Below are 14,882 nucleotides of genomic sequence, written 5' to 3'. Positions count from 1 at the left end.
AAAGGGGACATAAACCTTTCAAGTGTAAATTATTTGAAATAAAATGTTGGGGGGCATCATGAAATAAAATACATTTCTTCACAATTTTTTTAAAATACTAATTATTAAAAACTAATAATTTTAATGATAGGAGTAGTCGTAGGGAAAAGAGCATTAGGATTTGTATGGAACCAAAACATACTGCTTATGGTAGCATTTACATTTACAAAAAAACTTTCAAATGTAACATTTTAAAGAAGAACTAAACCCTTAAATAAATGTGGCTGGAAATGCCACATTTTTTATACTGAACTTACTGAACCAGCCTAAAGATTCAGCATCTCTATAGAAGTAGTGATCCAGGTCTTACATTTTGACACAGTCATGATACTGGTGAGATGGGGAGCTACTGGGACATCTTTGATTCACAGATCTTCACTGCTAACAGCGCCGGAGCGTGCATGCGAGAACGCGCGAACCCCCCCCTCCTGGTGGCGAGCGCAAGTGTGCATGTGCAAACATTTAAACGCCCTCGCGGAGCAGTGGGGAGAGGTCCCCATTGCTCCATATGGAGACAAAATTTCAAAATTTAGTTGCGGCGGGGCGGCATGTTGCCCCTAAATTTCTGCCACCCTAGGCCCGGGCCTTTGTGGCCTCTCCACAAATCCGGGCCTGACTGCTAAGGGGCTGTTGCTTCCTTCAGCTAGGGTCAGATTTACTAACATTCGTATTTTGTTTGTTTTCAACAAACTAAAAATCAATAATTACTCTAAACCACAAAAAAAAATGTAATTTATTAAATGTAAAAACCACAAAAAACACTAATACAAAACTTTGCAATCTAAAAGTTGGAAAAGTCAAATAGAAGTCAATGGGAGCTGCCCCAAAGCAAACTGCAACAATCTTTATTTATTTTATGGTTTTAGAGGTTCTCGTTTCTTTTTTCATAATAAACAACATTTAAGCTTTAGTTCTCCTTTAATGTATATGGAAAAGTAAAAGTTTTTTTTTTAGTATGCAAAAAGATTAACTGACATGTATAAATCAGCTATTCTCTGTGACACTATTTATACAGTATGTCCTTGCCTTCGTCACCAGCTTACACTCAACACAGCAGTCAGCAGGTCTCTGTGCTCTGGAGGCCTGCGGCTATTCACACAGTGCCCCATGCAGAGTGCAAAATGCAATCAAGTTAGACTTGCAGACTGCTGTTTGAATCAAAAAAGGGTGGGTGCTGACAGCACATAGGCAGCCACCCCTCCTGCCCCTTAGCCACCCCTCCTTTGCACACACAAGGGAACAGAAGGAGGCGCTGCCCACATAGGAGCCCTGTACTTACTGCCTGCCCAAAAAAAAGAGCACAGTCCTGTTAAATGATTACTAAGGGGTGGTCTTTTTTGCCCTTAAAGCTGATGCCAAACGTGGCGTAGGGCTGATACTTGTGCACATGTAGCCGAAATACGCAGAAAAACACGAGATTATGCAAAGTCTTGTACAATGCAAGATAATGCAGGCACAAGTAGCAGGCGTAGGGCTGTATTTTCGCCAAGCGTTTTTCCACTTGCCAAAAATATCAGCCCTACACCCCGTCTGCCATCAGCCTTAGTGCATTTGCGCTTGCCCCACCCCCTTATGTGTTTCTACATATCGGGGTCTGCTTGCCTATTTTGTATAAGAACTTTATTTTACCTCTTTCAATATCACCTTAGCATGTATAATAAAAATGTTAATGCTATTGCTATGTGGTGAAAGGGTCATTTTATCTGTGTTTGTGCAAAAAGTAGCAAAATAATAGGAATTATTTATCACTTCTGAATAGTGATCAAGGCAAGCAGCTTGTAAGTAGCACAAGCAGGACAGCAGTCTGGTGATTAAGCATTTTACTTTAGTGGCAGATAATATAAAAGGAAATGCTTTATCTCAAGACACAGGATCTAAAACAATGGTAAGCTTTTTCTGACATTGCAGTGCCGAAGCACTATGCTTAGGGTGTAATTCCATCACAAGTTTTATCTACTGGGTCTGGGATCTGGATATCATTTTGTACTGTGTATTACGCGTAGACATCATATCCTGTCACCACAAGGAATAAACGCATTTCTTCTTAAATGTAAGAACTATGTGGAAATCCAGACTTCTACTGAAAGTAACAATTTTTAAAGATTTCAGTATGTGATATGCATAAAGAGATATTTATCTGATCAAGGTAGAAAGCTGGGTTTCTTGGGCTAATGTCCCATGGAGAGATTTAGTCACCTGTGATAGATCTCTGCTGCTACAAGCAACTAGTTCTCCCCATGGGACAGGTTACTAATTGTCCCACAGGCCAAACATCCAGATATCGTAACACAAACACATGTATGTCACCTTTTTAGTGTTTTTTTTGGGGCCAGCTGCCCAAAGGATCAGAATAGCAAGCACTGAGGAGGAGTTGTGGATCCTTGTTTGTTTCTGCTGTCTGATGAGAATTTCATTCAGGACAGACAATCCTTCACTAGGACTGAAGTATTATCTGCCAAAATGGCCCTCCTTGTGTAAATACCATAAAGCAGATATATCTGAATGTTCTAAAAATAAAAATAGTTTGTAAATAGCCTGTATGCTGTTTATATATCTTGTAATACACTTATTACACTATACTGGTTTTCATATTTATATGATTGACCTGGCATTTTAATGGAGTTGAAGCATCCCCTTTCATATTGGACATTTATGATGAGCTTTGATTTCAATCTCAGCCTGATGAGTAGACTGACTGTGTGACTGGCGGAAGAGGATCTTCATTGATTCACATGCGGTACAAATTTTTTTGGGGGGACTGGCTCTTACTAGTTATGCCATTGGTTTCCCTGCTTGTCATATGTGACAAGAAGTTTAGCCAAACTGTTCAACCAAATCTGCCCATGTGTGGGCTAGCTTTAGAGGTAAATATTTTACCAGATATCCGGTTCTCTGAGAGTTAAATTTATTTTGTTTCATATGCCTAAGGCTAGCTTGTAATTCCCCTGAGAAATTGCTGAGGTTACTTACAGCTTTAAAGAGAAGAAGGTTGTTTCTGGGAGGTGCAGTGTGCTGCTTGAAACAGTAGGCTAACATAAAGTTACCCGTGGAAACCCAGTGTGATAAAGCTGAGGGTTTTGTGCCAGTTGCAGTGTGTGTCAGTGTGATGCCGGAGATTCCCCAGTCTTATTGGTACAGCAATTCAAGAAGTATATTTGATGTTAGTTTATGAAAGCACTGGATCCTGTAGTTTCCTTTTGTATGTTGGTTCTGTGAGACTGAAGAATATTCCCCTGGTATTTCCAAGTGTGGGGAGACAGAACACTCCCTGTCCCTCTCAGGGGTGGGGAAAGCAAGAAGGAAGTGTGAGCTCTAATAAACCTAGTGCGTGCCACCAACAGAAACAACAATCACTAGAGGGAGATCTATGGCGGTGCTGGGTGCCTCTCTCCTGGGAACTGTGCTGTGTCTAAGTGCCTTTCTTCATTTGGGAGCCACAGAAGGTAAAATGTTTTGCACATTGTATAACCCGAACTGTGCTTTTATATTCAGAATATGCTGGGTGAAATTCACTGCACTGTGGTTACTCACAAAACCCATAGTAAAATATTTATGTCTATAACTTAACTAAGAGCAATGCACTATACAACAATGATATAGGGGCTATTTAATAAAACAGTTACTTTATGGAATTAAAATGTTAGACTGCCTAGCTACTGCAGCAGAATAAACAAACACTGCAGATTACATCCAGAAAACTTGTTATATTACCCACTTACAGATTCTGAAGAAAATAAAATGTGTTGCATAGTTCTCAATGCTCCATGCTCAGTAATACAAGCAGTCATCTTGTTCAGTTACTAGGGAACCTGGAATACTGCAGGGGATGTCAAGTTTTACCCCTGTAGCCGGCTTGGCATTGCAGTCTACAAATGTTAAAATAAATACAAAAATGCACTTACTATTATCTATGCTGAAATATTATTATACTGTAATGTAATGAAAAGGACCATTCTTCTCTAATTGTTCTAATCATCTTTGTAATTAATCTTAATTATTAATCTTTTAGATTGTAAGCTCTTTAGGACAGGACCCTCTTTGGCATTAAGGCAGTAACCCAAACAGCATTTGCAGCTTTAGCTGTATGATTGCTGTAGTGTGGAATGCATTTAACTGCAAGACAATAAATGTAATTGTGTTTGTTGTGGCCCATATCTTTCACATGATCTGGTAATGTTAATGAAACATAGCTACTTTAACGGCAGCTGTAAAAGACCTATAACTTGTTTAAACAACTTACTGGAAGTATAGTAAAGTGTAGTGTTTTTTTCTTGTAGGAGTCGCAGGCCCCAAAGGAATTCTTTGGGTCATTGACCTGGCAAAGCAGTCTATAGCTTTGTTATGCTTTGGGCATATATCTTTACTGCATATTAATATAATGGAATTTAGTTCCCTTTCTGTAAAACATGACAACATGTGAACTCATTGAGAAGTTCTGTGACTATATGAAGGCACAGGACCTCAGGGCGTGCATTTTAATAATGCAAAATGCAACATTATTTAGCAATTAATTATAACTGATGCCATCCCTAAGCACTTTTTATATGGTGACGCAGTGGTTAGTGTTGCAGTCCTGGGATCCTAGGTTCAATTCCAACCAGGGCATTATATGCAAGGTGTTTTTATGTTTCCCCCAATGCTTGCATTGGTTTTCTCTGCTTGCCCCAAAAACATGCAGGCAGTTTAATTGGTTCCTGATAAAACTGACCATATTATTTGTGAATGTGATAGGGACCTTAAATTGCAAGCTTCTCTGTGGCAGGGACAGATATGAATGATGTATAAAACACTGTATATTAAAAAATATCTAAAACATGGATTTGCGTTTATAATGTGTGAAATGTATTTTCCATCTTATCTTACATTTAATGTCAGTCCCTCACCTGCAACATTTACAAAATACCAAAGGTTACATTTATTTTGATTGCTTGTCATATGCAAGTGACTTACGGTAAAAACGTGGGAGGGAAACATGTAGATACAGCTTGAACAACCCTGATGGTCATCATAAGGCCAGCATAATCTTTGGCAATAGCTGTGCTTTTTGGAAAGCCCCATGATGTTTCACTGACGCAGAATATCTCTTCTCACTTCCCTAACCTGTTCTATAAAGGGAAGTTACCAGCCACCCCCATGCTTAACACATTCTTCACCATAGCTTGAATCCAGGGCTTGGGGTTTAATAGCGGTAATGTGAATAAAAGAAACAGCCCCTGAGATTTACTATTAGGAAATTAATTGTTAGTTCATACGTATATATTATATATACATGGAATAAAAGACTTCAGCAGTCTTTAAGATTTTTTTTTAAAATGGCTTTAGGCCATTATAAGAGAAAAAAATAATAATCAGATTTGATTTCCACTTACCTTGCATTAAACATGCAGCAACATGAGTACTCAGCCTGTTAGAACTTTCCTTATCTGTGTATTTTCTGTATGGTGCCTGGGAACATATATATACTCCAGGCTAGACTCAAGGCATTTTCCTTCAGTAAAAAGTGAAAGGCTGTGCTGTTGCACCGTTTTAGCTGAAACAACCCATACAGTAGCTATCACATATATATAAATCTAAATATATGTAGAAAAAGAATATTTTCTTTTCTTTTTTACAGCTGGCATTTTAGGTGCCATTTGCCAAAAGAAACCTTTTCATGTGCAGTAAAAACCACAGCACCTGTTTGGGTATTACTGCGAAGCTGTAGAAAAAATATGGCAGCTCCCATTCATAATCTTACTTGTTGACAAAAAAGCAAGAAAAGGAATAGTCTCTGCCCACAAGCTGTGTTCTTTTTCTTTTGCTTATTTAAGGTTAAAATAGATGAAAGACAAATCTGTCAAAATAAACTCATCTGCTAATCAGGTTAAGCAAATAAAATGTTTTGAAAAGGAACAGAAATGCAGTTGAAATGCAAACCTAATTGTGGGAGGGGTTAGTTTTGCTTACACTTAACAGATCTTGCTATATTTGGTTATAGCTTGCTGAGTAGAAAAAAAGAGAATCTAATATTGCTCCAGGAGACTGAGGGCTTTGGCACAAGACAGAGACTCTTTGTCTTTCTATACTTGGTATAAAGTGAGCATTTATAAATGATTGCTGTACCTAGCAATTTTATCATTTGGCCACATACATGTATGTCCAAAGAATTAAAAAAAAAATTCTTACTACATTTCAGTGTAGAACACAGAATAGTTCATTTAATAGCCTGGTGCACTGTGCAAAAAATTGCCATGTTTTTTACCCACAGTGTTACACAACTTGTGTTCATTTTGTGAACTGATGGCAGGTGTTTATGGTGTCACTATGTCCAGTGCAGTGACATATGCCGTGCCTAAAGCAGCATTTATATGTGTTCCATTAGGTTTATTTCTAAAGAAAAGAGCAGAGTGCCTAAATGGTTATTTTTTACTTGTAGGTGGCATCCCACCAGCCCCTGAGGAAGTCCATTTTGATCTGCAGTTTTACTCTCATACCTTACTGTGGTCCCCTGGAGGTCCTGGTGCAGAGGGGATCCTTTATGAAGTGCAGTATTTAAAGTAAGAGCTCAGTGCAGCTGTATTACATTATTCATTCTCTAGACGCATCAGTATTATTAATAATGTGGATCTCTGGTGCACTCTGCATACCAGTGCTGCTTGGGTGGCACTATGGAAAAAAATACCCATGAGAAATATATTTGTTATTTCCAATAATAAGGAAACATAAAAATCATAACATTACCCCAGTTTTCCCTAATGTGGGTTTCTGCCAAACCCCAGCTTACATCATTTTCCTTGTCTAACTGACTGGGGTAGGAGTCAATCACAGGGTTTTACAAAAAATACCCAATTTGTACAGCAAGTAAGATTCATTAATCTAGGCATGATATATATTTTGCCAGTGTTATGGGTACCCAGTAGTTTTGTGAACCAATGAATTGCTTAAATTTATGTTTTTAAGTTCTTAAAACTGCTTTATATTGATCCATGTTTAAGTATTACTTAATCTTCTTAAGACTACCCTTTGGTCCTTTCACCCTTTTTATAGAGATGATAGATGTGCTTGTTACGAACCCAACCAGTGATGCTGCATATAATAGCCATATAGAACTTTGCAAACACAGCATGCATTTGCTGATATACTCTTTCCTACGTCTATCAGGTATGGTACACAATTATGGAAAGATGTGCCCCACTGCTTCCTCACCCACCATCTTTCATGCGACCTGACAGAAGAGACTCTGCCCTTGGGTATTGGATACTTTGGAAGAGTCCGTAGCATCCTCGGAAACCAGACCTCAGATTGGGTACGGACCTTAAGAGTTGGAAACCAAGAAGGTACTTCTACAACAAACTAATAGAGGGTGCATAGGGAGTGTCAAATTAGCTTTTGTACATTGTATCTGTAAGGACACACAGTAATAAAATTATTGAAAGCTTAAAGGTTATAGCATGTCTGTAACAGGAAATATTTAATGACAGTCTGGCTACAGATTGACAAACATTGCATCATTTTTGTATGGATTGCCAGTATTATATTGTTCTTATTCACTAAAAAAGCCATTCTGCTTGAATGAATGGAGACAAAACTATACAGGCTGCTAGAAATTGATCTTATGAGGGCTGACATCTAGTTATGCCAGTGGCATTACTGTAATCCTTTGGTTTTCAGGCAAAGTTAGCTTGCAAAGACAACATTTCATTTATAAGTTAAAAGTGTTGATTGTCATGTGACCACATTGACCACATTTGATCCAACTGTGAGCGTCACAAGTTGCAGAATAGTTTAACTTTGATGTGACCTGACCAGTGTTAATTGCATCCTTGCCCTCTGATTAGAACATTGGATTTCTATGCAACAAGACAATTAAAACAATTTCAGATATGTATCTCTTATTTAATAGGATCTGAGTCACATTACAAAATTGTGAAATATCTTGGCTTATGAATAGTGTGATACAATTTTACCTTCAGACATGGGTAAGAATGCACCAGATCCAGGATTTGGCTGAATTCTGCCAATTCCTGCAAAATCTGGATTCAGCAAAATGCTTAGCTGAAGTCACAACCCTTGATGTTAAGAAACTTTAAAAAGGTGAACAAATAAAGGCTACACATTTTTTCTCCCACATGATGCAGTCTTCTTGAGTTCAGTCTATTTTAATATGCACTTTATTTGTATAAAGCCAAATTATTTCGTTCTTTTTATTTATTCAAATCCAGAAATAGTTGATTTGGTTCGCTGTAGACAAAAGTAGATACCTAGTGCTTGGGTGAAACTGGACAGTAAAAAGGTACATACAAGCAGTTCATTGCCTTTTGAGGGTAACATGAATATATAACAAGAGTATCAGAAGGTACAATGCCGCAGTGTGATGTACAAAACAGACTCTGATAGTACCATTTCTTTTCAGTCACTCTGCCTGCACCCTCGTTCTTACTCCATGTGGATGGCAGTTCACTCTTGGTTGATGTCAGTCTCCCCCAGACCCAGGCTGGAAACTTCTCACTGCACTATGTAGACCTGTTCCCATTTAACAACAAATACATTGTACATATACGCAGAACTACAGATAACCTTACGGTAAGCACACTTGTCCAAAGCCACACTCATTCAGTATTCTATGTACCAATATGGGTATACAATGAAGTATAAAGATTTTTTTTATAGGTTATACAGTTAATATTAAATCTTACAGTTGTTAACTGGATAGATAATCACATATGTTATGGTGCCTTTATGTATTGAAGTAAGATATCTCTGTGTGCTCTGTTTGCTGCTATGTTTGCCATTTCTCTCATGTTAAATTAAATGTGCCTGTGACCTTTGAAACTACAGTAAGTTTATCAGAATTTTAAAAATCAGTGTAACTTCTAGAAAATCTAGCTACAAGGGCTGCTCTCATTGCCCTGATTAAATTTCAGTGCAACTGGAGGTTTGATCACTGCAGCCCAGAAACTTGCATTTATTCTGTCTCAAATGACCAGATACTGTAGGTTGTGTGCAGTGTTGCCTATTTTTTCAGCAGTTATATTAGTCTGCTAATGAGTTATCAGTCACATTACATAAGAGTACAAAGTGATATCAACATATTCTAGTTTATTACAGTAATATCTTGTCACAGTGGAAACATTACTAACATATGTTTTTAGATTAAAATGCATACTTGCTCCCCCACCTACTGTGCTGAAAAAAAGATGTGCACCTACATTTTGTATTTTTTTTCTTTTGTATAGTGTGAATATATCCATATTGTTTATACTGATTTCATGCACTCTTTAACTTATTTTAACATGTTGGTTATTAACTGTATTTTTCCTTTTAAGTAATCTTGAGTATTTCCATATGTGGCAAAGATTACTCTGAACAGAATTTTTTTCTTTCATATTATGCAGGTTGTACAGGAAGAGAACACAACAATGTTCCATATATATAACCTGAACACAGAAAGAGAGTACTGTGTGGCAATGCAGCTTAAAATCACCTCTAGACTGAACAATGGTATCCTTTCTCCGGAGACATGTATCTACCTGCCAGTAGAAGGTAAAATGGCGTTTTAATATTATTATTGTTGTTTATGTGGCCAAGGGAACCCAGTGTTGCTATTTAGCATTAGGGTCTAATATACATATATTTGTGGGAGTACTCCAAGACCAAGTAAAATAAAAGTATAATGGAAGTGCAACTAAAGTGTAATTTTTACTACAAGCATACCAGAAAAGAAAATGAATTGATCAATGAGAAAAAGGTTAGCAGACCACATTAAAGAAAATTGTAGAAAAATACCATTGCAGAGGAGGAACAAAGAAGAAGGGACATGGGGATAAGAGAAGAAAAACAGTAAGCAGAATACAGAAAGAGAAGAAGAAAGAGAATTAGCAGCATTGCACAGAAGAGAGGTTGCAGGGGCGGGCTGAGCTGACCGGGCGCCCTAGGCTACCCGGTCGGCCGCCTCGCCCCTGCATCGTGCAAGCCACCCCCCACCCCTTTTGTTTTGACGCGCATGTGCAGTTTGAGAATCGCGCACCCCCCCCAACCTTTTGTTTGGCCGCATGCGCAGTTTGAGAGCGCACCCCCGTTTTGTTTGGCGCGCAGTTTGAGAGCGGAGCAGGGCGATGTGCGGACTAGGGGTAGGCAGGAGAGGCTGCCTGGCGCCCCCCAATCATTGCGCCCTAGGCAGCTGCCTCTTCTGCCTACCCCTAGTTCCGGCCCTGAGAGGTTGAGAGACTTATGTATATAAATATATTGTGTACAACAGTGCTTTCCAACTTCTGTGGTGCCGAGGGCCAGAATTTCTCTAGCATACATGGTGGAGGGCCACTAATGGAAGCCAGTTTTGACCACTCTCCCTTTTTAAGCCACACCCACTTCAAACCACACCCATGTTGTCACAATGGTGGTAGCGCAACAAAAACCCAAATGCGTGGTCCTCACTGTGGGGACATTAACCATTGTTCATATGTGAAAGAATTATATTATGTCCTATTAAGACACACCTTAAATCCATATGGCTCCTCCTCCCCTGTGGATAGCACAGCAACCCCCATCACATAATTACACATCTTAGGGACCATTTAATGGCTATTTCCAACTGCTAACAAACTCCCAGAACAAACCCCTGCTAGGTTCACCTCCCATGGGCAGCATAGGGCAGGCAGAGTATAGCAGACACAGGCAACATGTTTGCCCTAAGATGCCTGTGTGTGCCATACTCTGTCTATCCTATGGTGTCTGTGTGTGTCATACTCTGCCTTCCCTTAGCTGCCTGTGTGTGCCATGCAATGTAAATACAATTGTACATACAAATGCAAATTGGTAATGCTCACCTATACCAACTGCTTGTTGTAGCGTCGGGTGCTGTCAGCTGAGCCCACAAGGACCAAATATAACTTTGTAATACAAACTTATTGGCACAATAAACACCTTTTTCACTTGATTCAGAGTGCTACAACGTGTTGTGTTACAATTGTAAATACAGGGACACAATGCTGGCACTGCTCCTACAGTCTGGGGTGTGAACAGGTAAACAATGTGGGTGATTACAGCCCGAGGTGTGAACAATGCAGTGGGTGAACAAAGCAGAGATTAAACGTTGTGAACAATTACAGGGGATTACATATTTAAACAATAAAGGGGGTTACAGCATGAATCTAAGGTAGGAACAATGCAGGGGGCCAGTTAACCTTAGTACTGATACCATTTAAAGCTTACACAAAGGTAAGCCATCAAAGCAGCCAGACAGGTGGGGGGCTACACAGAGGGGGGTTGCAGGCCTCCAGTTGGACAGCACTGATGTACAACATATGATCATGGGCCTTTGTCCTGAGTGTTACAACAACCTTGCTACCCTTTGTCTAATGTCTCAGGGTGAGCCATGATATATGGGTGCCTGTATGAACAGAAACTGTTTTTTGTACGGCCCATGTGTAAGAGGAAGAATTAAATAGTGGTACTAGTAAAAATCTATGGAAAGCTCTCACATTAGTTATGGACAGGGAATCTTTGCCATCTGTGTTTAATCAGGTGTGAAAACACCCTAATTAATAAGAATGCTAATTTTTATTTAGTGTAGTTTTGTAGATGTATCTGATTTTCAATTTTGTTTCTAAAGATAAGCATATCACTAATGTCATAGAATGATATTATCTTTCTTTATCCTTTTCAGAGTTGAATAACAGTGCACTGCTGGCGTTAGCTACTGCTATACTTGTCTTTGTAACCATTCTAATATTTGTCAACATCATTATCTGTCTGTATGTTCGGGGAGCAGTAAAGACCCCAAAAGCTCTGGTGAGTTTTCAGAAGCAAAAATACTTGCCTCTCACATAACAAAATTAAGTGTTTATTACTTTAGTTTTATAAATAAAAAATGTAGGTGTCCAGTAAAGTATTTTATTCCTAAATATATGCTAGTTCACAACTGAATAGTTTACTAACCCTAAATGAGTAAATATATTGAGGATGTATACTACATTGAGGCACACCAGGTTAAGCTACAAACACACTTTTTAATATGAAGCCTAATGGTGATTTTACTTGTCTCCAGAAGTCTCTTATTATGCGAAGTTGGTCCTGGATGGAGAAACCACCAATGCAGGTTTCTAATGGTACGGACTCCATAAGGTGGGAAGATGAATTTATTGATAGCCTCATGATGGAGCCTAGGAATTCCCCTTTGCGTAGCAGTGGAGACAGTGGGTTTGGAAGCCAGATACTTACCATAAAGAATTCACAGCTTCAATCAGCATCTTTGGTCCTCTGTATAGATGATAGTGGTGTTGAATTGCCAGAATCAAACTCTGACTGTAAAAAGACATTCCAGAATGAAGATCCTACTTTCAAAATGCATGTTCCAGAAATTCAGGCTGAGGACAGTGGGATCAGCTTATCCACAGGATCCCCTTGTCTCAAACGTAGCTGCAGCATTCAGGTGTGTTATGGAGAGAATACAAATGGTGTCAGAGATAATAACTGCATTGAAGATGTCAATGATTCAAGGTTAGGATACCTACAGCAATCTGAACCCAAGAAGAACCAGAATAGTCCTGAAATGGAAGAGGCAGAAATAACACAAACTAAAGACTACCTTCAACAGGTAAAGCAGGTGCTGCACATTGACAATGGGATACCCAGGCACAACAGTAACCCCCAAGTACAGCAGGAGTTCTTCCAAGGATCCTGGACTAATATTAATGAAGGGGTTCACTCTTCACCTCCATTCACTGCAGCTTTTAGTCCATTTAGTCGGGTTCTCTGTGATTTTCGGGTCAATGTCCCCTCACTAGGGGATGTTCAGCTGTTGGATATCATATCCTAAAATGTAAGGGATGGGGTCATATTCGAGGTACAACTTAGACTGGACTGACCAGTCTATAAGATTTGTAATTAAACTATTAGGACACTCTTGAAACCTTTACAGATGCACAAAAAGAACAATGGACCAAGGACCACAAATGCTGTACACCTATTGGAAAATGGAAATTAGTAAGAATACTGAATCACATAAATAGAAAAACAATAAGCAGCATCTCCTTTCATTGCATCCTTTACTATATCCTAATAGACGCTCTCCAGCAAACTTCTGTGACATTAACAATAAGCTGCACTTTAATTATCTTGCCTTTAGCCCATTTATGGGATATAGACAATACAGATTTGAACTTCCTTGGTCAGAGTCCAAGTGTTCATGTATATTACCTTGAGTTATATACTGTGTATATATATATTTCACTTTGCACAATAATTTTGCACACTAGAAAAAATATTTATTTGTACATAGGCTGATATATTTATATTTTTATAAAAATATTTTCTCTCCTCCTGTTTTAGTGCTTTTTAAGTAGATAGGAGCACAATATGAGCCAGAAATTGAGTACAACACAATATTTTATGCTATAAATAAATGGTTAAAAAAAATAAATAAAATGTTCCTTCATAGCAATCTGGAATCCTGTGCGGGTGGATTATGCTTGGGACACATGCTACAACATTCCAGTTGTATACTCCTGTATATAGTGTCCATAGTCTAACACAATGCTGTCCAAATTCTGTAGTACCGAGGGCCAGAATTTTTCTGGCCTACATGGTGGAGGGCCGCTAATGGAAGCCAGTTATGACCACTCCCCTTTTTTAAACTGCACCCACTTCAAACCACACCCATGTTATCACATGAGCTTTTAAGACCATACCCCCATTGATTGTGGTAGCGCAGTAAAAACTCAAATAGTTGGTGCTCACTGTGTGCCGTACTCTGCCTGCCCTACCCTGCCTGTGTATGCCATACTCTGCCTGTGTGTGCCATACTCTGCCTGCCCTACCCAGCATGTGTGTTCCATATTCTGCCTGCCCTATGCTGCTTGTGTGTGCCATACACACATGCAGCATAGGGCAGGCAGTACATACAGTGACACAATTCTGGTGCTTTTCCTACTGTCTGAGCCCAAGGTGTGAACAGTGCAGGGCTTTACAGCCTGAATCTGAGGTGTGAACAATGCACAGGGCCAGTTAATCTCAGTACTGATATCATTTAAAGCTTACACAAATGTAAGCAGCCTAAAAATCTAAAAATGTAAACATTGAACCCACCCAACACACAAATATCAAAATTGTGATTAAAAAGCCAGACAATATCCTGAAACAGATATACAGATGTCATGATTGCAGAGTAATGCCTAACAATTGCGTAACTATAGAGAAAGCAAACTCTGCTGTCACAGGGGGCCAGGACCACAGGGCCAGGTTTCTCTATAGGCAAATTGAACATTTCTGCGCTGCCTGTGTGGGCCGGGGGCAAACAGACGGGGAGGTGGGGAGGGCAGAGAGATTTAACTGCACACTGGCCCCCTGACAAAGATTTATTGTAGGGGGAGGGGCAACACCCTCTTGTGCCTCTGTGCCTAATGGTATACAGGGATAATGCCATACAAATATACCATTTTAAGTTCAAGTTTAATTCAGTTACCATTTACTATATAAGGGGGAATGTGGCATGAGGAAAAACATTGATTTCTTAATATTAATGTTAAATTTGTTTTCCTGGAATTAAAATGTATTGTTGGGTTCATTGGCTTCTGTTACCATAAAACTCTTGCTCTGTGAAGCTACACAAAAATTATGTTTTAATTAAGTTAAGTTATTTACTGCAAATTCCAGTTCCAAACTAATGATGGAAACAGTTGTTACTCTGGGAAATTCACTGACTGACTCCTGCTCCTCAACCTTTTTCCCTCAGATAATTCCCACTTTCTATATGACTAAGACTCACAAAATGAGTGAATTGTTTTGCAAATCCACTGTGACTTGCTGCTCTTCCCTCTTATTTTTGCTCTTTTCTCCATAGCACTTTATTTGACAAAGTTTAAAAA

The 14,882-nt window shown here is 39.0% G+C and overlaps 1 protein-coding gene across 2 annotated transcripts; it reads left to right on the top strand.

The window, feature by feature from the left end:
• Window positions 1-3,131: 3,131 nt before the first annotated feature.
• il10ra (interleukin 10 receptor subunit alpha) lies at window positions 3,132-13,502 on the top strand. Of its 2 annotated transcripts, none has more exons than XM_031906396.1 (7): window positions 3,132-3,482; window positions 6,455-6,575; window positions 7,180-7,355; window positions 8,432-8,601; window positions 9,414-9,561; window positions 11,684-11,808; window positions 12,068-13,502. In XM_031906396.1, exons 1-7 carry the CDS (start codon window positions 3,407-3,409, stop codon window positions 12,833-12,835), a joined length of 1,584 nt encoding a protein of 527 aa, XP_031762256.1. In that variant the 5' UTR covers window positions 3,132-3,406; the 3' UTR covers window positions 12,836-13,502. The 2 variants fall into 2 exon arrangements, with proteins under 2 accessions (XP_031762256.1, XP_002932948.2); XM_002932902.5 differs by having other exon boundaries at window positions 3,133-3,482; window positions 12,065-13,502.
• Window positions 13,503-14,882: the final 1,380 nt, after the last annotated feature.

Source organism: Xenopus tropicalis, chromosome 7, assembly GCF_000004195.4.
Source record: "Xenopus tropicalis strain Nigerian chromosome 7, UCB_Xtro_10.0, whole genome shotgun sequence".
In the NCBI taxonomy this organism is placed as follows: domain Eukaryota; kingdom Metazoa; phylum Chordata; class Amphibia; order Anura; family Pipidae; genus Xenopus; species Xenopus tropicalis.
Note: the sequence above shows the minus strand (reverse complement) of the source record. Positions and strands in the feature narration are given on the sequence as shown.